This window comes from Tachypleus tridentatus, chromosome 13 (genome assembly GCF_004210375.1).
Source record: "Tachypleus tridentatus isolate NWPU-2018 chromosome 13, ASM421037v1, whole genome shotgun sequence".
NCBI lineage: Eukaryota > Metazoa > Arthropoda > Merostomata > Xiphosura > Limulidae > Tachypleus > Tachypleus tridentatus.
In genome coordinates, this window is record NC_134837.1 from 225,094,935 (window position 1) to 225,119,931 (window position 24,997).

At 31.2% G+C, this 24,997-nt stretch overlaps 1 protein-coding gene across 1 annotated transcript in view; it reads left to right on the forward strand.

Moving 5' to 3' along the window:
• LOC143237662 (5-oxoprolinase) overlaps nt 1–24,997 on the forward strand; it is a 214,426-nt gene that overhangs the window by 110,897 nt on the left and 78,532 nt on the right. The window contains exons 17-20 of the mRNA XM_076477158.1: nt 4,569–4,681; nt 6,162–6,225; nt 13,309–13,409; nt 18,922–18,958. Of these exons, the coding sequence (XP_076333273.1) occupies nt 4,569–4,681; nt 6,162–6,225; nt 13,309–13,409; nt 18,922–18,958 (315 nt within the window). The remainder of the gene's footprint in view (nt 1–4,568; nt 4,682–6,161; nt 6,226–13,308; nt 13,410–18,921; nt 18,959–24,997) is intronic.

The window sequence follows — 24,997 nt, forward strand, 5'->3', positions numbered from 1 at the left end:
ATATGTTATCATTGCCTCATATTGCCAATTCATAGATATATGTAAACAGTTCATTCATTCTTTGTTTTCAGAACATACTTTCTATTTAACTTCTTTTTATTATTATTATCTTTCTTGTTACTAACTGTAGGAAGAAGCTAAAACACTGAAAAGTTGTAAAAGTGAGTTTTTATTGTCCAATAATGCATTTCATCATGTGTTATATTTTCTCAGTATTAGATGTTTATTGTGGATAGTTTATTGTAAGTGCCAGTTGCAGCATAACTAAAAATCTCATATGTAATCTCAAGTACTGTGGTTGTTCAAAATGGATAATGCATTTAAAATATTTAATTGGCTTCACTTACTTTTAGTCTGCACCTAAAAAATAACAGAAACTCTACTTATGAGACCATATAGCACTGAACAAAAGTGGAAAACTTACAAACCTATGTGGGATGTGAAAGTAATTTACTTTAATCACTTGTTTAACATAACAGCCAACTTCTGTGTCTCCATCTTTAATCAAAAATGAATTAGTTCTAAACACTTGGACCAGTCCTGTCTTGGAAAGGGAATGTTAAATATAATTCTGAATTTACTATGTGTATTTATACAAAACTTGGCAAGTTTTAATAATGTGTACAAATCCATTTTGCACCCAAAATTAGATGAGTTACAAAAGTATTTATCAACAGGATATACCTATGTTTTGATTATTTCAGTTTGTCTCAGGTTATAACAGTTGGAGTGCAAAGTGATATTCACATGAAAATAAAAATACTTTTGCCCATTATACAGTTTTTATACTGCATTTGCATAACCTATACAACCTCTAGAATGTATATCTACAGTTTTTTTCAGTATCCCTTTTTATTGTATCTGATGTTTACTTCCTCTACCACAAACTATCACTAACTAAGTAGTGTAGGGTAAAATGAATAGTTCATATCATAACTCTGACATCAGATCCTAAATACCATATTGAATGACACTATAGAAGGTTGTAAAATTTGCACTTTGATACCCATCCAAGCATACAGGTTTGGAAGGCAAGAATTTGAAGACAAAGTTTGACAAAAAAGTTTTGTAACCCTCAGCATTTATCAATGAAATCTCAGTGTATAACACAACTTATTACTGTTATTACAGGGATTTACTTGGGTAAACAAGAGAAGATCTCTTTTTTTTTTTTTCTCCTTAAATCACTGGAAATATCAAGGCAGTTGGGAAAAGCATCAGATTTTAAGGTCTTATATGAGAAATTTATTTAGAGAAAACTGAGTTCAAAACAGTATTTCAAACTCAAATTTGTCAAGATAACAAGGCTATGAGTTTAAAGTTCGTACTAAAATTAAAAACGCACTCAGAGCAATTGGATAAAATATTGAAATAATTGTTTTTATGTCATTTTATTTGAAAATAATTTAATTCAATAAATTTGTTCTGAAAGAAGTTCAGAAAATTAAAAAAATGAAATATAGTATATATTAGTACTGACATCATTGACAAGTTCACATGGTCCAACACACTGTAAAACACCTAGATACGTAACGAAATGAATTATTCTTCTCTACTCTGTTATTTCAATACAGTCTATAATAATTTCACCACACGAATCACCACTATATGCTCTTTACGGTAAACATTGAACTAAATTTTCATTTTACCTTTATACCCCAACAAAGATCAAGAATATTTTGCTCATTACTAGATATTATGATGCAATGACATTCCATTAAAACAATGAGAAAAACTTGGAAGGTTCTAGTAACATGATACAATAACATACTAATTCAACAATTTGACTTACTGAATTACACAACATTTGATTCCTAAACAAACTTATGATAAACTCTTAGTTTTAAAAAATAACTAAATTTAACATTAACATTATATCAACTATCTACATCATAACATTTGGATTAAATTTAAATTAAAACAGTCATATTTGTCTAACAATAAATCCCTTTTCAAGAAAAGCATCTACTTTTTTTTTAATAATATATATGAAGACTTTTCAGTTCGTGCACAAAGTCTGTTTGTTTATTCTGCACCAACATATGCAGTCCCCTTAATGGCCTTAATGTGGAACTAGTAGTTTTAGAGGTACAATACCCACCTCATTATCTTCTCAATTGATTTTTACCTCTAAATGTATGCAAAGGATTGATGGCTCATCTGGATGATGAACACTTTCCTACGGAGATAGATTTTCCAAATGACAAATGTGGTAGCCAGATATACTTGTTCCATCACAGGGTAGTAGTTCTCATTACTCACAAAGGAAGTTCCCATTTAAAAGATTTAAAATGATATCCCAAAACTGCAGAATGGTGTTCCATTTATTGATGACTGTCCACCTCATATTATAAGAGCATTTTAAGCATTACTGAACAAAACTAAATGATGTTATTGCTTAACTTTTATCAATTAAGTATATAGCAGCTTTCAGTGGTTTCAAACAGATAATTGCCCAAACCAGGAATTCTAGTAGATAAAAAAAGAAACAGAATTGAAATTAATTAAGAAATATATAGAGAGAGTAATTCAGTGATTTGTTGATTTGTATGGAAAACAGAAAATATTACACTAACATGGATAGAAAGGGTCTGTGATTGGATAGAATTGAAACAATCGCTCATCACATTCTTGCAGAAATACTGCTCCATTTCTAAAGTCTGATGCATCAGTGTGAACGATGAATTATTTGAGTTTAACCTTAGAGCAAGAGTAGACATTTGAACTTCTCTACACTCTCATGAACATATCTCACCTTCTTTGGACAGGTTAGTGACTGGAGATGAAAAATAGATATATTATAAACACATTAAGTACTGCAGACAATGGCTCAGTGCGGGTAAATTGGCTAAATCACAGCCCAAAATGGACCTCCACCCTATGAAAGTCTTGTTAAACATTTGATGGGATATTGTTGGTGTGATCCACTTTGAGTTAATGCCACTCAATTTAACAATTACATCAGACTTCTATTGTCAACAGCTAGAGCACTTGAATGTTGCACTGAAAGAAAAGAGGCCTGCTTTGATCAGTCATAAATGTTAAACCAGGATAATGCACAGCTCCATACAGCAAGGATCATATCTGCAAAGATTGAAGAGCTAGACTGGGAAAAACTTCCACATCCTCCTTATTCTCTAGACCTTGCCCCATCTGATTATCATCTATTCCGAAGTTTGCAAAACTATCTTGATGGAAAAGAGCTTGGAACACACGAAGATGTCAAAAGTACCCTGTCTACATTGTTTACCTCCTAACCCCAAGAATTTTATAGAAGTGACATTCAAAAGCTTGTGAATCATTGGAAGGATGTAATTAATAATAATGAACCATACATTATTGATTAAATAATATTAAAAGCATTTGAAATTCTTTCTCTTTTTCTGAACCTAAAATTGGACATTACTTAAAAGATGACTTGATACTTGTGTTTTCTAAAAAGGGCAATTTTATGCTGTTGTTCATAATGTATATTGCACAAAAATTATATTTTATTTAGTGGTTTCTTTCTTTGAGTTGAAAGTGAAGGAATATAATATTTTATACTGATTTTCTTATATGTTAGATTGAACAAGTCTGTTTTTTTTGTCTTTCAGTTTCTTTGTGTGCAACATCATATAGTCATATGTTTCTTACTGTTGTGTTAGCACATTGATTTTTATGTCATATTTCAAGATTTACATGGTTAAAAGATTTATATTACTTAGCATTGTTATTCAGTGTATAAATTGGTAGTTGCTTTTGTTAAAGTATCAGTTTTATGAACTAATATATTGTGCATTTAAATTTGAGGATTTGGTGATTTTTTACTTAGTTCATGGTTTATTTTTATTACTTATGGATATGAATTGCAAATGATAGTGCTCAGCCTTGCTAAAGCTTTCTATTTGTTGCTTTCACTCTTCTGAAATAGAAAGTAATGGTAATCAAATGCATCTTTTGTAAACTGTATTTCATTATTTAATCAAGCTGTATAGTTTTGGTTATTTTCAGGTCATAATGGCCATATCCACAGAAGTCTAATGGTGTTTAACATATCAATATCAATATGAAGTATTTGAAATAATAGATAGACATCTGTGGGCTGTGTCTACCAGTTTTCTAAGAAATTAATTTTTTTTAATTGAAATCTTTTGCTCTGTTTTTGTTGTTCATCTTTTTGCTCCATGCCTTTTGTTTTAGAGAAATGTGATTTATTTGTTGATGTAGTTAAAAAAACAATGTAATGTCATTATCTTTTCAAAACTGAAGACATTTGTCTTAGCAAAATGGAATACCTACAGTAAAAGCTAGTAGAGAACTTTAATTGCAGATTGGTCTGTTAAGTTTTTATCATTTAATAAATTTTCAACATCAGTGTTTATGTAATTATTGTAATAAGCTACACTATATTGGGAAGAAGAGAAATTATCATCACATAAAGTTGAAATTGATTAAAAATTTGAAGTCAGTACTCCTAAATTGCATTTAACTTTAGAGATTCAGTTTTTATATCAAACCAGTGGAAATATAGATTATATTTATATTTTGTGTATGGTGTATTTATTGTTATGTATTATTCTCCACAGCAGACTAAGTGTTACTTTGAAGGTGGCTATCAAGATACTAAGGTGTTTTTGTTATGTAACCTTTTCGATGGGCATGTGATCACCGGTCCTTCTATAATTATAGATGACCATTGGTAAGTTTTAAACAAATAAAACTGCTAATCATAAGAAAATGAGAAAAGTATGTTTCTTTAATGTTTATTGTAAGCACAGAATATGTTTAGAATTCATAAGTACACAATTTCAATTGATGGCTTATGCTGATTATTTTGTTTTTCTTCAATATTAAATAATCTTGATTGTATTACTTGCAGGCTTCCCAGCAAATATATAGAACTTGTAAAACATGTTTCTCAGGAGCTTCACCTTTATAACCTGTGAAATTGCTGAAAGAGCCTGTAAAACTCATAAAAGCCTGTTTTTTAATGCTGCAGAGCATAAAAATGCATATTTATAGAAGTATTTTTGATCTTCATTTAAAATTGTCAACAAGTGGCTCAGTGGTAAATATGAAAGCTTATAATGCTAAAAATTAGGCTTTGATACCTGTGGTAGTCAGACCACAGATAACTTGTGTAGTTTTGTGCCCTGAAGTAGACATAGCTGTTATACATGTGCCTTGAAGCAACTGCTTATTGTGTCTGATATATATGGATGTGATTATATCTGAGAAGTGTCTTGTAAGGGCCTTAGGTACACTTTTTTTACATTTCTACAGAAGTAAAAAAAAATTATTATGCCAAGTTTTGCACTAGTTTCTGGTGTAAGCTCTTGGTCAGTATCTTTACAAACAGATGAGAGCAGCTGCTTGTCTTTCACAGAAATACTGGAACCCTCCAACTAGTAGTCACTGTGACTGTACAACTTTCCTCATTGGAACTTGAAGTATCCTGATACAAATGGGTTATAATCTGCCAGGCACATGGAGCTGAGCATTTTTGTGACAAACCTGATAGTCCTGTTGGATGAGGTACTATAAGTGTCATCATATCCTCCTGTAGTGTGGTCCAGTTGAACATTGGGCACTCACTCCTTTAGTTACTGCTCATTTTGATCATTTTGTAGGCTGACTGCAATAAGATCTTAAAAAGTACAGTAGGCGCACAACACTTTTTATAAGAAAAGTAACTAAAATCATGAAAAGTCCAAGTATTTACAAAAGCCAGTGTTAAAATTAGGATTTGAGATTGTATTTGAAGAGATCTTATCATGTGCATTCTAAAAACATGAAGTTCTACCGATTTTTATATTATAAAATAAAAGATATAGCAAATTAACAACATTTTCAAGGAGGGCAATTTTGTTTTTTCATCCCTGTTAATTACCAGTTATATAAAAAAAACACATCAGCTGCAAAATGTCTATATAATCTTGTTTGTCCTTCTTGGCACAACAATGAGAATGTGGTCTTATACCACTAAAAACCAGGTGGTGGGTACAGCACTGATAGTCTATTCTGTAGTTCTGTGGCTAACTACAACAAAGAAAATTGTTTATACATTTTAGAAATATAAATTACTAAAAGGTTATAAGTTTTTCTTATGGAAATCTTTGACATTTGTGTTTATATGAATAATTCTGTTGAAAAGTTTTAATCCATTATTTTTATTTTAGTACAATTTTAGTTGAACCAGACTGTGAAGCTGCAGTCACTGCCCAGGGTGACATAAAAATCAAGGTATGAGATATGTTACAAAATCCTTAAATAAGTATTGCTTGCAGATTAATTTTAATATAAAATAGTAGTTGTCAGCAATGCATTTTATAGGATAGGGATTCCTAAACTGTTTCCTTATGAACTCACCCAGTTTTACCAAGTTTATGACCCTAAATTGTCCTTTAGAGTTTCTGTACCATAAATTCTAATATGTTTTGTGTATTTTCCTGAAACTTTGAAAACTTTCAGTAAACACTTAAGTCTTTTGTAGACAGAGAACTAGAATTTTTAATAAAGAATCTTCATTATAAAGTTCTCCAGGAATATATGGAGTTAAAGTGTTCACTATTTTTAAATGTAAAATGATTTATGGTAGATTAAAAATACTTTTGTTCACCTGAAAATAGTCAAATTTCATTCACATAATCCATAAAACCTCCTAAATAAATTTCAAAAGTTTTTGTCAGTAAAAGTTTCTGCTTTATTATTATTTATTCTTCCCTAACTCTATACAGGATCAGTCAATTTGATAGACATTGTAATCACCATAAAAATGACACAAAATAAATCTAAACTGCCCTTTTTAATTTCTAGAATGACTATGTATTGTAAGAGCAAACTACATTTGTTTATGTGAAACAGCTTAAAGCTCATAACAATCTACATCTTTTTCTACATAAACTTTATTGTTTTATTATCTTTGAACTGTATATAACTAATAATCTTGCCATATAAGTTATAAGTCATTAGGTGAAAATGTAGTAACATTATCGATTGAATTTTGTAATGCAGAAGTTAATCAGAAGTTGCTTAAGAGCATATTTCATGAAAAATTTTCATTAATATTTTTTCATTATCTTACATAATTTAACCTTATCTAACCTAATAATTTTTCCAGTTTCATTATTTTTTTAATAATAAATAAAGAAAAACATGAAAAACAAGAAATATAATTCTTACCTGGATATTTTTTTTTGCTGCCAGTTTTCAGGAAACCTAACCCTATTTTTTCTCTGATAATGATATTACTGCAGTACATAATTTTTATTTAATTAAATACTCTACTAAAGAACACAGAATGGTGATATATAAAAAGGAAACAATGTCTAATAACTATCATAATTTTTCTGGCTTTCTAACTGTGCAATAAAACCCCTTAAAACTACAGCTAAGTTTGTTGAAGTATTTCCCATGGGAATGAAGTTTGAAATGGAAGTGAAGTAGACCATTCTCTGTACAGAAAACAGTGTATTGTAATATGTCACTGATAGGTTAAAAGTTTGGTTTTCTTTTGGGTGTAAATAATACAATATTTTTCATCAAATCTGGTATTTAGCACTTTGATCTGTTCATTTTGAAAAGGTTAATCAGAGTTATCTGACGATTGAGCTTGAAGTTAGTCAGTGTATGAAAAAAGAGACTGTTGGTTAATATACAAGACTGTGTGTATTGTTTGAGGTGCAGTAGTCATCATCATTATATAAAAAGTTTTTCTGTTTGTCACAACCTGTAACATTCAATCACACAAGTATAAATTTATCATACAGCAATAAAATAATGATAAAACTGGTTTTAATTCACATCCTCAGATTTCATGCCTAGCATTTATTTGATCCCTTGCTTTCCTTTTAGCACAGACCTTTAATCCTTTCTTTCTTGCAGTCTATAAACATAAGTAGAATGTTCTTTCAGTGTTGGTCATTTAATTGGTGATTTCTCCCTTCTTGACCTACTATTCCTCCTCCTCATGGATTTTCTCACCTTGCAGTTCAATCATGGAGCTTCTCTCTTTTTCATAAAAGCCCTATCCAACATCTTCAATTTTTCCAGGTACTGTATGCTGTTTTCCTTTTGTTCTGTCTCCCCTTTTATTGCATTTTTTTTATATTTATCAATTTTCTAATTGAGCAGTTCTTCCAGATTGGAATGTCATTATTCTTTTCACTGTCTTACACTCCCCCTGTTTGCATCTTTGCCTTAAGACTTATTTTAGCTTGTTGGCATTGTTTAATATCTTTGCCACTGAAATTTCACGTACTTTGTTCCATTCCATACAGGTTCTTTTTTATTTGTATTGTTCTTTTCTACACAAAACTTTAGCAGCTCATGAGCTACATTCTTCCTTCTCACTGATTTTCTCCGTGTTCCATTACTGCTCATTGTTGTTACATTGTTTGCATGGTATCCCTCCATGGTTCCCATTGGGGTCTTTTCATTCCTGTAAATATTCCTCTTTGTGTGACCTTTATTCTTTTACTCTTAAAGGTTGGGTTCATCAACTTATTAGACTTGCATAGTCTTCTCTGTTTCCTTTACACTGAAATATATTCCAGCACCTATATTAGGCACCTTACTTTTTCCTTGGTATCTCACCATCATCATGCATTGAAGGAAATTCTTATGTGAGGCATGTGGACTACATCTCATACATTTATCTTCCACTATCTGTACTAGGTGGCTGCTTCTTCAGAGTAGAGCTTTATACCTGTTGCCATTCTCCAGACATTAGTCCAGATATGACTTGGTAAATTATGTTTTCTATATCTTATTTATCTTTACAGTAGCATGTTCTTTTCAAGTCTAGGTCATACTTAATGTCTGCCTCTCCAGCTAACACTACCTGTCTCTCATATTTTACAATGTAGGCAATCAGTAAGTCATATGGGAGTACATTATCCCTTGCCTACTGACTCTGTTGAGGTTGATGTTGTCTGAGGTCTGTGGTTCCATGGGTCATTCTGCTAGTGATACCTATGAAACTACCTCTGTGGGATGTACTATCCATGGTTGATGTTGTATGAGTTACTTATGCTTTTTCATTTCTATGAGATTAGACCCAGGTGAAGAATTATGTTAAGTGCAAGGGTTATAGGAGATACCTCACCAAAGTTGTTTTCAGGTGGTGGCTTATCCCAACAATCTCTATGTATATCCATATCCAATAATGCAGACTGTTGAGATGGGGTGTTCCATTCAGTTGCTAGTAGGTTTTCCTCATGTTATCTTTGCTTCTTTAATATGCCCATTCTGGACCATATACTAACTCATGGGCTTACCTCTTTATACTGATGTCATGAATCCATTACAGTTTAAGAACAAATACCTTACAAAAAAATGCAGTTTACATTTTTGAATCTCCAGCTCAGTCTTCTTTAGGTTCTGCACATTATTTAGATATAGAGATTAAAGTAATTGATAAAAAAGGATATCAATATAAATATTTTTGACAAAAGAAAACATTGTGACTTTCCAATTTATGGTTCACCTTCCTTAAATAGTAATATGTCATACCCTTTTGTTATAACCATTTTAACTTCACAGTTATTCAGATATTGTAAAATTTATAAAACATGATAATATTTTATCAGTAATGCTGATATACTGATATGAAAATTAATAGTTAAAGGATTTAATAAAGAAACTTTAAATAAAATTATTAAATTATTCTGTAATAAATACAAAAATGTACTGAATAAAGGCAAAGAAAAAATTACTAATAATATTTTTAGTTAAAAATAAGAACATTTAAGAACTTTGAGCTGCTTTATGCAGATGTACACCTTGAGCTACGTATAAAAACATGACAATCACAGTAAACTTAGTATACTGATATGGTTCAATGTCATGGTAATTAGTGCCTTTACCATATTAGAGGCAGGAATGCTAACTTCAAGAAGTAAGTTTCATCTTACTTAACTCCAAATGATAGTATCTTACTTTCCTTATCTTTATTTTTTTTTTCATCTTTTTATGCTAATCTTATTCTTATTTTAACTTGGGAGAACAGTCCCTTTCCACAACTGTCTGCAGGCAGTGAAGGGTGATATAAATGTGGGACTTGTGGGCTTGAGCACCCACATCCTGCTCTACTAATTTCTAATCTTCTTATATGAGACTAGCAAATAGGAGGTTAAGACTGATAGACAGTGTATCCTCAACACAGTGTGGGTCCTACTTCTTCAGTCACCTTCAAAACCTAGGATACTTTTTATAATCCCACATTGTAGTTTGTACCCTAGGATCTTTTTTTAAAAAAAAATACAGTGTATTTTGTTTAATTTTAATGTCTTTTGTTTTGGCTTACAAATTTATGGTTATAATATATACATATGCTTATATCCATTATCTTTAACTTGTTCAGTAGCCACTTGTTCTCTAATGTTAACATTGACAATGGCAAAAAGTTTAGATGATAGCTTACTGCAGTCCATATCTGGGATTTCTTCTGGAGAGTCAATAGGATGTCTACATAGGGCACCAGAGAACTGTTTCTGTTCTCCTTTTCTGTGCAGTCTTTCAGATGTTAAGTTATGTAATTGTTAAGACCAATACATAAATCTATTAGTTAACTTTGGAACTGTCTGTAACTATTTCAAGGTGGCATGGTCAGTTGTAACTGTAATTTGTTTCCAACTTGGTGTATCTTAAATTTCTCCATAGCTCAGACTACATCCATACATTCTAACTCTGTAGTAGTATAGTTTATTTTTGCAGAGTTCAGTGTTCTACTGTCATATGATATGACACGTTTCTGACACAGAGCTGTTCCTAATCCAACATTTGAAGTATCAGTATACAAAAAATAATGTTCATCTTTTCTTGAAAGTTGCAAAACAGGGGATTTATATAAAGCCTACTTTAATTACTGGAATGCCTCCTTACACTGGATGATCCATTAACACCTGATATGCTTCCTTCTTAACTGACTTAAAAGCAATTGTTGCAAAGTTTGGAATGAACTAATTGGATTAGATATGCATACTTAAGAATGTGCTAAAATCTTTCCAGTTGTTTGGAGTTAGAAAGTCTGTAACAACTTTTATTTTGTCATCACTTGTGTGTATTCCCTTAGAAGATGCACCCTAACCATTCTACACCATGTGAAACATAATTTTATACTTTTGTTTGGATGTGTACCTCCTACTACCTTTTTCCACACTGGACAATAATATACCTTGTATAGAATTGGTGTAGTCTCCCATAGATGTTCCCTCCCAATGGAGGTCACACTTCAAGCATGTTCTTTAGAGGCTTTTGAAACATACTTCTCTCTATCTCTCACACCACTCTTCACTTCTTCAATATGGAATTCTAGCTATATGTGTAAGAAGAGTTAATATACAATATTAGATATTATTATTTTTGTACACTGAGAATACAACTGGTTTTTTGCTTCATATGCTGTGTAAGAGTACCATTCTTGTCGTGCTTTATCCTATGACTGTGTGTCTTGATAATAGCCCTGCATATATTTTCACTGCAAAAGGTTCTGTCGTGTCTTCTATGTGAGGATAATGATAAGCAACCATTACAACAATTCAAGCAGCTTAACAGGAATCTGTTCATATTGGAAAGGATGAATACCTATTTCATTTCCCAGCTGCATGACATATATGATGGCAGAATAGGTATGTCATGGAAGTAACTAGTGTGTATGTGACTTGAGGCACTTTTCCATATGGAGATTCCTTTTAACTTTGTTACATATTATAGCATGGGCCAAGCAGATGTCTTTTGCCATTGACTTTTATTTTCTTGGATTTTCCCATGTTACACATCATACACTTTTCTTATTGTATATGGGGTATGACTTTTTGCAGGTCTGTTTCTCTATAATTTTAGTTACCATATATTGATCCATATTTTGTTTTCCAATGCTTTTAAATATAAGGGATAACTCCATCTTGAAAATTATATATCTCAAATCTAAGCATGTCTTTATGATCTGAATGTATGGACATTTTGCATCACAAGGAACTGTTATATACCCTTGCCAAAAATGATCAGTTTATTTATATCATTACATTACCTAAGAAATGCCAGATAGTGTCAAGTATAGTTCTAATACACCTGGCCATGCCAGGCCAGGTGGGTTAAGGCGCTCGACTCATAATCTGAGGGTCGTGGGTTTGAATCCCAGTTGCACCAAATATGCTCACTCTTTCAGCCATGGGAGCATTATAATGTGACGGTCAATCCCACTATTCATTGGTTAAAGAGTAGCCTAAGAATTGGTGGAGGGTGGTGATGACCAGCTGCCTTCCCTCTGGTCTTACACTGCTGAATTAGGGACGGTTAGCACAGATAGCCCTCGTGTAGCTTTGTGCAAAATTCCAAAAAAACAAATAATCTAATACACCAATTTCACCATGGCTTTACATATACTATGATTGTTGTATTACATGCTGATTTTCATTTTCAAATTCATTTTAATATAGCATATTCAACTTTTTCTATTTGTTCAGATACTAAAGGTTATATACTATGGTTATTTTACTAAGTGATTTTAAAACATTTGGTGACACACATCTTTAGTGCTGTTATATTTGTATTAGTTTTCTTGTCAGTTTTGTATATAATAGGTTTGGGACATATACTCTTCAGACCTTGTCTTCATCTTCATTGTTTGGTTGATCCTAATATGATACCAAATGCAAACATAACTTTTACACATACATGATATTTGTATTCTCTGTCTGACATGCTGTATTAAACTTTTTTGTGTGTACTTTAACTTTGTGACTGATCAAAAATATGTATTTTGTCTCTTGTCACAAGAGACCATGAAAGCCCTTTCATGGTACTTAACTAGATGTTATTTAAAAATATCATTGTGGTTTTAATTACTGTGGTATTGCATTATCCTTTTATGATAAGTAGATTGACTTTGTAAAGCTATTCCTTCATAAAACCAACAAACAGACAGAAAGTACACTTTAATGGTATTTATATTTCTCATACCTAAACTGTTTCCATGTGGAAATTTTTATTGTAGTTTTACCTGCTTTTTCTTTTGTGTAGAGGTTTAAAACTGAGAACTTTTTTATATAAGTGTGGGTTCTTGTTTAGTGTCCATTTTAAGGTAATGTTTATTTAAATGATTATTTAACTCTTAAAATACAATTTAATAATATGTAACTATTACATTGAACATATAGTGAGAGATACAAGAAATCATATGCAAAAGGTTTTTATAAAAACAAATAAATATAGACAAACAGTGAACAAGTTTAGTTTGTGAAATGATATCAGGAATCAACTCTTTGTCTTTTTTGAGGAGGGTGTCTGATTCATATTCAGTGTGAAAAAAATTGTCATTTGCAGGTTTGTAATAACAAAACCCAGAAGCTTGGAACTGAGCTGGACCCAATCCAACTGTCTATCTTCTCTCACAGATTCATGAGTATTGCTGAACAAATGGGGAGGTAAGTTATTTGTTAGTTGTTTTGTAACAGGTCTTTTTAATTATTTTTTTAAAATAATGAAAATAAGTGTGTTGTTTCTTTGATATTAGTCACTTTAGTCTTAACCTCCATTGTTGTGAAGGTTTTACTTCATCGAGTTCTGATTACTTGATTCTTTGGAGTTCTTGATAAGCATATTCAGTGGATACAACATTATCTTTATGCTGTATAGACTCAGGTAAATTTTATAGAGAGGCCATTTCTTTAAAGAGAGTCATTAGTTGTCTAACTTTACAGCAAATAATCATTATATAATTTCATATGGTCAGTAATTTTATGGTGTGTGTATGTTTCCTAAAATATAATACATGACTCTTGATTACATAGTGTTAGTGTGTTTTACAAATCACTTGGTATTTTGCGTCATTATAAGTATTGTTTAGGGACTTTCAAACTCTATGATATAGTTATTACAGATTGTACTGTTAGTTTGTAATGTCAATCATTTTGTTTATTCATTACAGGTTTTTACATACCATGTAGCATGGGAACTTTTCATATTTTGTATTGCATGATTAAACATCATCATATTCTTAAGGATTACATTGTGTGAATTGTTGTTTATATTTATCTATAATGGTTATTCTGTCTCTTGAAGGATTACATACTGTATATTGTAACTTTCCTAATAATCTTCAGAGTATAGAAACTTAATTTACTGCAAACTTGAGACCATATTTTAGAATCAATTATATTATACACCAAAACTGACTAGCCAGATGTTGTGTATTGATTTTAGTTTTTATAAAGTATTAAGTAGGGTTTTTTTTATTGTTAACTTCTTAATCTCATATAATGCTCATATATGTAAAGATGGCCCAATACCTTTTATTTTAGAATTATGGATAGAGAACTAACTCTTTATGCTACATTGATAAAACCCTTTTATTGAAGCACATAGAATGAATATAGATAACCCCTTGTGTAGCATTGTGCTTCATTACAAACAAAAAACATCAGCTGCTGTAGGGGGTATAGGTTAGCCTTAAGTCTATATAAGATGAATAAATAATTGGGGATTTAAAAACCTGCAAATATAAATCATAAAAAAGTAAGCAAACAAGGCTTGAAATACTGTAAACTTTACTTACTCAAACAAGAAATATATATATAAAACTCCAGCAATGTATGCTTACTTTTTTATGATCCTTATTTTTAGGTTTTAAATTCTCAATTTTTTTATTTATCTTGTTTGCTGGCTATTTTCATGATGTTCCCAATAACAAAAGGACCGTGTATGAAGAGAGAAGGCTAAGGAAGCTTAGTGTGCCAAGGTGGAAAAGAGAAGGGTACGTGTATCCACTGAAAATCCTTCAGGTGAATGGTGGATAGCCTTCAAAAGGAGATGGATGGAAGAGAGATAATAGATAATTATCATGGGAATCATGTACAAAAACGTTAAAGAAATATGAGGGATGGTGCAGCAAAAACTGGGGGTGAGAAAAGGCTGTCCAAATCCTCTTCATAAGGTTCAGATTCCTCTGGAAATGGGAGTGTAAACTGAGGTTTTGGAGATATACCAGACTGCAGGATAGTTTCTAACTCATAATGCACTATGGTCGAAACTTTCTCTGCAAAAAAAGTGTGGAGACCAAAAACACAGAAGTAGTAAGATGTGGTAGATCAGTAATGGTTGGATCCTTAACAGGAGGCATTGTAGTAGCATTATGTGAAAATGTAAAAGAAAATCTTTTCCACAAAGAGTAAATAAATATTAACAAATCAAGAGTTATCAACACACATTACATTTAACAGGAAATACACATGAGAACTGCAAGTACAAAACAAACATTGAGTACAGTTGTACAGTTGAATGACAAATTGAGAAGTGATGATAGTGCTCTACAGTATAGAGGGAGTCTACTGTGCTAGGAGGGTGTGTCACACTCCTGTTGATGGAGGGTTGTCACATGCTTATTTGCATTCTACAAAGCAGCTATACTAAGAGAAATTATGTGAGGCTAGTGGTGAGCAGAAATTGTATAGCACAAGTTGTGAAAATGTATTATGTGAGGAGAGGTAAGTACCTATCAGAAATACATTTCTCATTTAGGTATATTTTACATTTGTTACTATAAAAGTTGTTTAAATGTAAAATTTAGAAAGTTATTAGATGAGATAAAAAACATAAAAAATAATAAAGAATTTACTTATAATACCAAGACTTGATTGTGTAATGAAGCTGTACAGCTTATCATTTGTTTACACAATGCTGTCCTGCTGTGATAAATTATTTTCATGGTGTTATAAGTGGTATTCTGCATATGCTGAGGGGATCTAATGAGCATGTAAAGGAAAAATTCTAAATGAACACAAATACAAGAAAGTGTTTTGGCTTTGGATGTAAGAGGAAATAATGTGTAATTTTCAGTTACAATATAAAGTCATTCTCGAAAATTAAAAGGTAATTTAGATTTATTCCTCTTGAAAATCACCTTGTACTCATATGAGAATCAATAAAATCTTTAGTAAAAGTAATTTATTAAATACTACATTTTTTGTGGACAACATACTTTTAATGTATATTGAAAGATTACCAAATTTTGTGGTGATACTTACTAGATTGAATGTTGTGTATACTTTCATTGTTATGTGCTGGTTGAGAGGTCAGATAAATTTGCAAAGACCAAAAAGAGTCAGTTTAAACATTAGTGGGATAGTCAAAATGTGGTGCATGTATATATATATTATAATCATAAATGTTTGAGCCATAAATAAAACACACTAAAATTAAACAAATCATGCTGCATATTTAAAAAAAAAATACAATGTGGGGTTATAAAATGTATCCTAGGTATTGGAGGTAACTGAAGAAGTAGGACCCACATTGCCATGGGGATACACCATCTGTTAATCTTAACTTCTAATTCACTAGTGTCACATAAGGGGATTAGAAATTTGGAGAGCAAGATGTGGGTGCTCAAGCCTACAATGTTCCACATCTATATCACCCTTCACTGCCCACAGACAATTGTGGGAAGGTGACTGTTCTTTCAAGTTAAAATAAGAATAAGAAAAAGATGCCTCAGAATTTTACAATATATTGTTTTGCATTGTTAGTTTAACCCTATGTGCAAGGGACCTATCCAAAGTGTGACAGTCACTATACTGGATTATAAATTATTTTCATCTGCTAACTTAAAAGAACACACAGTCTAAGAATTATGTTGATACAATGGAAAGTATTCAAATTATGTTGTTAGTGTGTATATACATATATCTACATATGTTTTAGTGAAATTAAATAATTACATTTAAATGAAGTTAAATAAGTAAACAAAATCATGAGAAAGGATTGTGTTAAAAACAGCAAATCCCAACCTCTGATTAATTATATTATAACCATAAATTTTTAAACCATAAGTAAAACACAATAAAAATAGTAAGTATTCTAACTAATACTATTAATGAAAATAACAATAAAAATTAGAGTATACATTATTTACCGAAAATACATACATGAGCTGTAAACATCAATTACTGTTGTAGATGTAATGTTCAGAGAACCATTTAACAACAGTATAGCCATGTATAAATAGAACATTCCACACTCCTCTCTATAAATGCTATCTGACCACTTAAAAGCCAGTAAACAGTACATATTTCTGTTAAAAATGTTTCATATGTTAGAAACTTTGAAAGCATATGTTAAGTGTTAAAAAAATCTATTACACCAAAAATGTTGAATAATTGTAACAGTAATGACGTTATTGATCTTAAGGTAGCAATAAATAAGTTACATCAATTTAGACTGATTACAACAATAAAAAAGAGATATAAATTTTGATATTAAAATAATTATAAGTAAAACTTGTGTTTTCAAAATGAAAGTTCAAATCAAGTAGAATTTTCTCTGAAACACCAAAAAACCTTTCCTTATCGAGTTGCTCTTATTCTGTCAATAACTTTGGACATTAGGTAATACATTGCAGAGCTCAAAGCAAATCAGTCATATTTCTCCATTCTCCCACTTTGTACATGACTTATTGAACCTGCAACAGATCATACACATTTCATGATTCTATTGACTTTACAATAATGATATTATTATCATTGTGTGTTTAGTACATATCACAAATTTTAATAGTTCTGGTAATCCTACAGTTTGTAACCAGTCTAATTATGTTCTTAATACACATCAGACATTTTAACTACTCAGGTAACCTTATAATTATTACTCATTAGACATTTACATGATTCACGTAAATGTAGAGTATTTACTTATTTTAAATCTGTGTTTTGTATATATCACAAGTTTTGATAGTTTGGTATTCTTACAGTATGGAATCTGTTCAAGTGTCTTTAGTGTTCATTTAATTATTGTGGTTGTGAGTTGTTTCCTTTGTAACATTTTACATAAAATATACCATAGGTGTTTATTTTTGTACATGTGCAAACTATGAAAAGTTGTATTGAAAATTGAAGCAAGTTTTTTGTGTTGAAACTTCTTTGTGATAATTTATGATTATGTTGTTGGAACTATAGTGTAAAGTTTTCATATTGTGTAAAGAATAGTAAATGTATGAACTAGAACAGTTAAGCTAGTAAACTAATTATTCATTATTCAGTAATTATCTGTTACAAGTTAATGTATTCTAATAAGATTGAAAAGATTTAAAAACAGGTTTTCACCTTATTCATATATGGAAACCAAAAATTTATTCTTGTAGCTGGATGATTGTTCTAATGCAGATCAAAAGCTATTTAATACATTCACTCCCATTGTTATATTTGTGGAATTTCACTTTGGCCTAACTTCAATTTTCATACCAAATAGTAATTTTTTTGCTGATTGAATTGTATTATGCATAAATATGGTTGTTGTTAATTAAAAAAAAAAAAAGTGTGACATGAACCTGTATGAAAGTTCATTTAATTCTGGGACATGTCACTCACATCATTTCTGTTCTAAGGAGATGTATATTTTATGTTTATAATAAATAATTTAGTTGAGAAATTTAAAAAAATTAAAAAATTATTTTCTTCAAGGATTTACAATTCAAGTGCTTGTTTTGTAATATATATATATATATATATATACACACACACACACATAATAACTTTTTGTATTTTGATCTCATACATTGCATATAAGTAAGTGTTTTCCTGCCTAAATATTATTTTAAAACCATAACAAAAACTTAAGAATAAGCCTTAAAAATAGCCCCTTACAGATTTAATGTACTGTGAATGTGATGCAGTGCATAACCATAAAATCACATCCTTCATATATGAGTGAAGTGGGAGAGAAATTGTTAAAAATATGTTTTAATATTTACCATACCAATAGTTTTATTATTAGCAGACTTTTATTGGAAATTAGTGAATAGATTATTTAAAAAATAATAAAAGTAAGGATTGTATTGATAAATATTAAACAGACTTTTATTGACTTTTGGTATAAAAATAACAAAATAAGAAATTAGAAACACAAATTTAAAGCAGACATATTTCATGGTATGTACTTTTTCAGGGTGTTACAGAGGACTTCTATATCTACAAATATCAAGGTATTTATTGATTTTTGATCATTTTCTTACATGCTATTAGAAATGTTAACAATTAATTAATTAAGCTTAGTTTTGTAACTTGTTTCTTAATTTATTGGTTATATATATTTAATAAAATTGATTTAACCTGGGAATTACAGATGGAGTCCACATATATTCCATTGGCTTTTAACGCACATTTCCTTAACAGCTTTTGTACAAACTTGCTTGTGGATCTATGGTTTTGATGATTGTAGGAGATCTTAATACAATTATGGTCAAAATGTTTACAAACTTCTATATTGATGTTATTGTCAACATACATGAAGTAGTTATTAAATAAATGCCCACGTAGTGTCAGAAAGGTAGTGTATGATCAGACAAATGTGTACGAGTTATTAATCTGGTTTATATAAGCTGTTTTTAGCATTTTTTAATCAAAATAGACATACACCCCAGTTTTGTTTAAAAGAGTGTTATTTCGATATAATCCTTTTTGAAAGAGATCACTGCTTTGTTTGGATAGTTTCTTTGTACTTAATGTAGAGTCATGCCTCGTTATATTCCTAAAGATAGTAGTTTTCTTTCTTAGAATGGAGAATGATGTAGGAGAAAGTAGAGGTAGGCACAACATCATAATGATTCATAAGACTACTGGTGTTTTAGGTTTTAATGTTGTCACAGTGTTCTTTAATTTGACAACAGAGACTCCAGTAGTTGATCAAATATATCTATGGCTGCACCTAAGACAAGTGAACTCGTATACCATTAACAGGGTATTCAATGGATGTTATTTTATCTTTCAAGATGAAAAGCCCTTTAAACTTATGTTTTAAAGACATATTTGAATTGAACTTAAGGATACTCATACTGTTGTTTATTAATTCCTTCTTAATCATGTATGAAATAGTGTCTAAGCAGTGTGTGACTCAAGGAAATTTTTTGTTTTCACAATATCTAACATAACAAGAGATATGATATTAAACTTTCAGTATGGTGTGGGTAAAACTATTTAGAATTGACAACATAAAATAATTTATTCTGAACATTTGTTTAATGTTCTCAGTTCTGCTTCAAAAAGTTTCAATTTACTGCTATCTTAAAAACTATAAAACACAGTTTGAACCACAGTTTCTTTAAAAATTGAGAGAGTAAAACTTTGAAAATGTGAATAAAATCCAGTGAAAGTGGGTTTATGATACATTTTAATCATAAGGATTCCATGGTTATTTTACACATGAACATCTAAGAATCAGTTTGTCATTCTACTGATTTTCTACAGTAAACTGTTTATTGGGTTGTTTACCATTTAAAAAATGGAGAAATTTTTCATCATTATTTAATACTATAAAGTTTAATCAGTGTGTGTCTTGTAATGTGGGCTTAAAATGTTCACTAATTAATTGTAATCCAACGTTTTAATGGAAGCACAAGAAAAGGTTATTTAGTCAGGATCATGGCTGGAAACCAATAGCCACTCAATTGATCATTTCAAAAATGTTACTTTTAATTGTTTAATTTCAAAACATAAGAGTATTCTAAAAATCAGCTTTAGTTGTATCTTGTATAATTTCATTCTGCAATCAGAGATCAGTAGTTTCATTTAGAACAATGAGATTTGCAAAAGATTACAAACTTCAAGGGAGAGAAATGGAAAAGGGCCTGTTTGTTGACAAAAACAAAGGAAAAAGTTTGAGTTGTAGTAGAAGAGAGTATTTCTGAGAATTATACTTTTCTACTAAGATTTTAATCACAACATACCACAGAGTTTTCAAAACTTATATTAACACCTTATGAGTTACTCCACAGTTTCTGACATCATACTTTTACTCTCCATATTATAAACATAAAACCTGAATCTCACAGGTTCAGCAGTTTCTTCAGCATTATGTTGTCCATATACCTACAGTTGACTACATATTTGATGCAGCTAGTGCAAGAAATTTTCTCAGCTCATTGGCAGTTTCTACATCAGTTTGCTGAGTGACGTCTACAAAATTTTACACAGTCATTCAACATTGCACCACAAAATACAGTTATGAATTACTCAAACTTTTCTTCTCACCCTCGATACTCCACTGGTATTTTTCATGTTTAATAGAAGAATCAACAGGAAAGATGCTACTTACATGAAATTATCTATAAGCTAACTTCTCAGTAATTTGTACACTTCATAGATAGATTTCTCTCCTGCATACTTTTCTATTCAGTCTACAGAATCTTTTTTTTACATCCTTTATTGAGAGGATCATGAATAACACTGCATTTTCTGTTGAATTAACAAAAGTCCAACTTGGCTGCAGACTTATGGGTTTTCAACTGAATTTTGCTACTGAAAAATTTCTTTCATCCAATTCATAGGTGTTAATAGATTATGCAAAAAAAAGATCTCAAAAGACATTACTTTCACCAAACTGACATCAAATCAACATTACTTAAAATTTGTGTTTCATGACTGGATTCTGCTGTTATATGTTTGTATATTCAAATGAAACTGAGTTAACCCTTGAGAAACAGCATGGGCCTGTTTAATAACAGGAGAGTGTCAAAATACATGTTACTGAATCTCTTCATTTAATTTTTTGAACTCTTACTATCACCTTCTGTTGTACAAACTGGTAACACAATAGGTGTTGCATCAGCTACCACCAACTTTCCTATCTTTATGGTAAATAAATGGAAGCCACAAAATAGTGTTTTCATTGTATGGTGACATCACCTGATAGTTTAAAAGCAGAGATCTCCACTTCCATTCAGCAATTGATTTCTTCAAATGAGTGTCCTAGCCCTTGATCAGATTTAGTCCCATTAATGTATTGCTTGGAAAGTCATTGTCATAGCTGATTCTTGCTTCTAGATCTAGTAATTCCTGATATGAATCACCCAGAAGAATCAAAGCTCTTCTTTCCTGAATAGGAGCAAACAGTGGTTTTATCCTCCATCTGACTGATTACCTCATCTTCTGAATCTTGATAAAGCCAATTCATTAAAGGTTTATCAGTCAAACACATATGCAGCTGGTTAGCATGTGCTATGCACATTTATATTTTCCCTGACTATTTCAACCCATATGTTAATGAATTGAATTGTTGGAATACAAGGTGAGGTCTTGTCCAGTCAAACCCAAGAGGCTTCTTTGAAGCTGGCATGTAATGAAGCCATACCCTATCTCCACTTTAGTATATTCTTTCCTTCATGGTCTTATTACAACATCTTTACTGTCAGATGGTGGCCTTTCCTATGTCTTGATATACAGACTTATGAATGCCAATTAATGTAGATTTTAAAAACTCCACATATTTTTGTGTAAATTGTGGTACATCTGCTTTAGGTGGAGTGCCATACATAATTTCCACAGAAAGCAGAATTTTGTAACTGAATATGAGCATATTTGGTGAACAACCTTTTGATCTTTGTTCATTTGTGTGGTATGTCATCATCACTTAGGGTAAATGTTTGTTTTAATTGGTTTGGATGATGTTACCAGATTTAACAAGCATACACTTAACATTCTGTACCACCCACTTCATTTAACCATCAGATTAGAATAATAGGGTGAAATGCACATTTTCACCACACTCAGCACTTTACACAATTTTATAAGCAGTTAGATATTAAAGGTTATTCCCAGACTCATATGGATCTCTTTAGATATTTCAAACTGGGCTATCCAGTGCCCTGCCATTGCATCAGTCATGGACTGTGTGAACATATTAATCAATCTTTAAGCCTCAGCTCACTTTGTGAAGTAGTTGATGACTGTGAATATATACAGATGATCTTGTTGTTTTTCTGAGAGTGGGACAGCAATATCCAGGAGTATTCTCTGCAGAGGAGAATCAACAATTTCTGGTTGAGTTAAACTTTTTAGGCTAGCTTTTTCTGTGAGTGGCATATACTGTTCAGTGGTCACATAAGTACTACGTGTCTTGACCTCATCATGGCTGGGGGAAGCACTGTCAAATATTAGCACAAATGTGTGTAAGATCTTGCCCTCCAGTGTTTGTATCATACAAAGTCTGGAGAATCTCATGCTTCAAAACTCTAGAGACCACTAACACTTAGCAGGTGGTAACAATGGTACAACATACTGTTTTTCCTCTTATGTGTCCTCACAAATACCATAGTTATGTACATCTTGGCTGTATTCCTTAATTTTAGCCAATCATTGCTTTACTTTGCTGCATGATAAGGATTTCCCATGCTAGAATGGGTCCTTTATTAATTATTCTTAGAATTATTGAAACATTATAAATACTGGAGGATATTCCACACACTTTAAACAGCTAAAATTGGATAAGAAAAAAGATATACATTAAAATAACATTTTGCTATCATTAATGTAGTACCATCAGCATGTTAACAATGGTGAAATGTCATTTCATAATTGTTGGTTTTTCTTCTATTCTCTCTCAGCTATTTTTTACATTTTAATTATTGAAGCATAACTATGGCATTGATTCATTTGTGAAACCTCTTACTGTATGGTTTGTTATCACTATTACATAAATGGTTTCAACTCCTACAGGGTGTTCAACAAGTAGACCTAATTACCCTGTTTGGTGAAATAAACCTTCTGCAGTTTATTTTGCAGGTGTAGTTATAATGTATGATTTAACTATACTTTTGCAATGATATTATTCTTTTGGTGTTTTTAAAATTTATCAGTTGTTTTAGTGATGCATGGGCCACTTAAACAGTAAACTTTATACCATAAGAAAACCATAAGTACAAGCAGTTTATCCTTCATCATACATTGTGTGTGATCGGTAGTTACATACTATTAACATATGTATTACTGTGTTTTTTCATTATAAATTAATGTGTAGTATAAGTCAAATGGGTAAAATTTCTCATTTTTCAAGTTTTATTCATATATAAGTCAAAGTGGAGAATAAGACAAAGATATAACAAGTACAGTACTGCTGTACTTCAGGTCTGCCCAGAAGAAGAAATATGGTGGGAAATGTGCAGAAATTTGAAAATAGTGAAAGTTAGCAAAAAAGTAGAGAATATAAAATAAAAATATAACAAGCTCAAACTCTTATTTTATTTTTTAATTACATACATGAAACAACAAATAAAGAACAGAATTAAACTACTTATTACTGTGAAATTATCACAGGTAATAAATATACCATTAAAGTATGTTTTAATTACCAAGTACACATTTGATCACCACAAATGTTACTTAACAGCAGGGAAACTTAAATTCCTCATCATCTCTGTCCAAGTGGAAGATAAGTTCCAAGTCTGGGGAGTTGCTAGGTGTGATGTTCTCCAGCATTAGTGAATCCATTCACACTTACTGTGTGGGATAGTGTGTTTCACTGTGTAATCTTGACATGAGACATGATGCAAATATCCCATGTTGATGAAACTTGGTTAGCCAGTAGACATCCATGGTTATCATATCTTTGTAAGTTTAGCTGTGAAGCATTGACTAACAGAAATATCCAATGGCTATAACAACTTCATTGAGCAAGTCACATTATTATCTTCACACCTAAAAGAAATTCATTATTTTACAAAACATTGAGAAATTTTGATGACTAATCATTAGGTAATTTAATGTGGTTTATAAGTTGAGCCTTGGGCAAACCATGAAAAAGTACAGTACATGTTCATTCTACTCCATTGTACAACTGCAGTAATACTGCTCAAATTCTGCTATTACTGGCATCTATGTCTGGCAGGAATTCCAGATCCTGCCTATATCAATAGTAAGGCTTTCGTTAAAGCAAACTTTAAGAGACTGGAGTACCTGCTTGCATTTCTCATTCCATCTTAGTTGCAGTCAGTAATGGCAAGATTATATGTGGGAAGTTTATCACAAACTATCATTAATATGTTGCAGAACCAAGGAAATTACAAATTTCTTGTTTGGTAACAGGTTGAGGCCAATTTTGCACAACTGTTATTTTATCAGGATCTGTGAATATCCCTTTCCTACCCACAATATGACTAAGAAATTTTTCTTCTCTGTACATGAATGCATATCTTCCTGGTTTCAAGCCTGCATTTTTAATCTACTGGAATGTCATTTTCGGGACCTCAGCC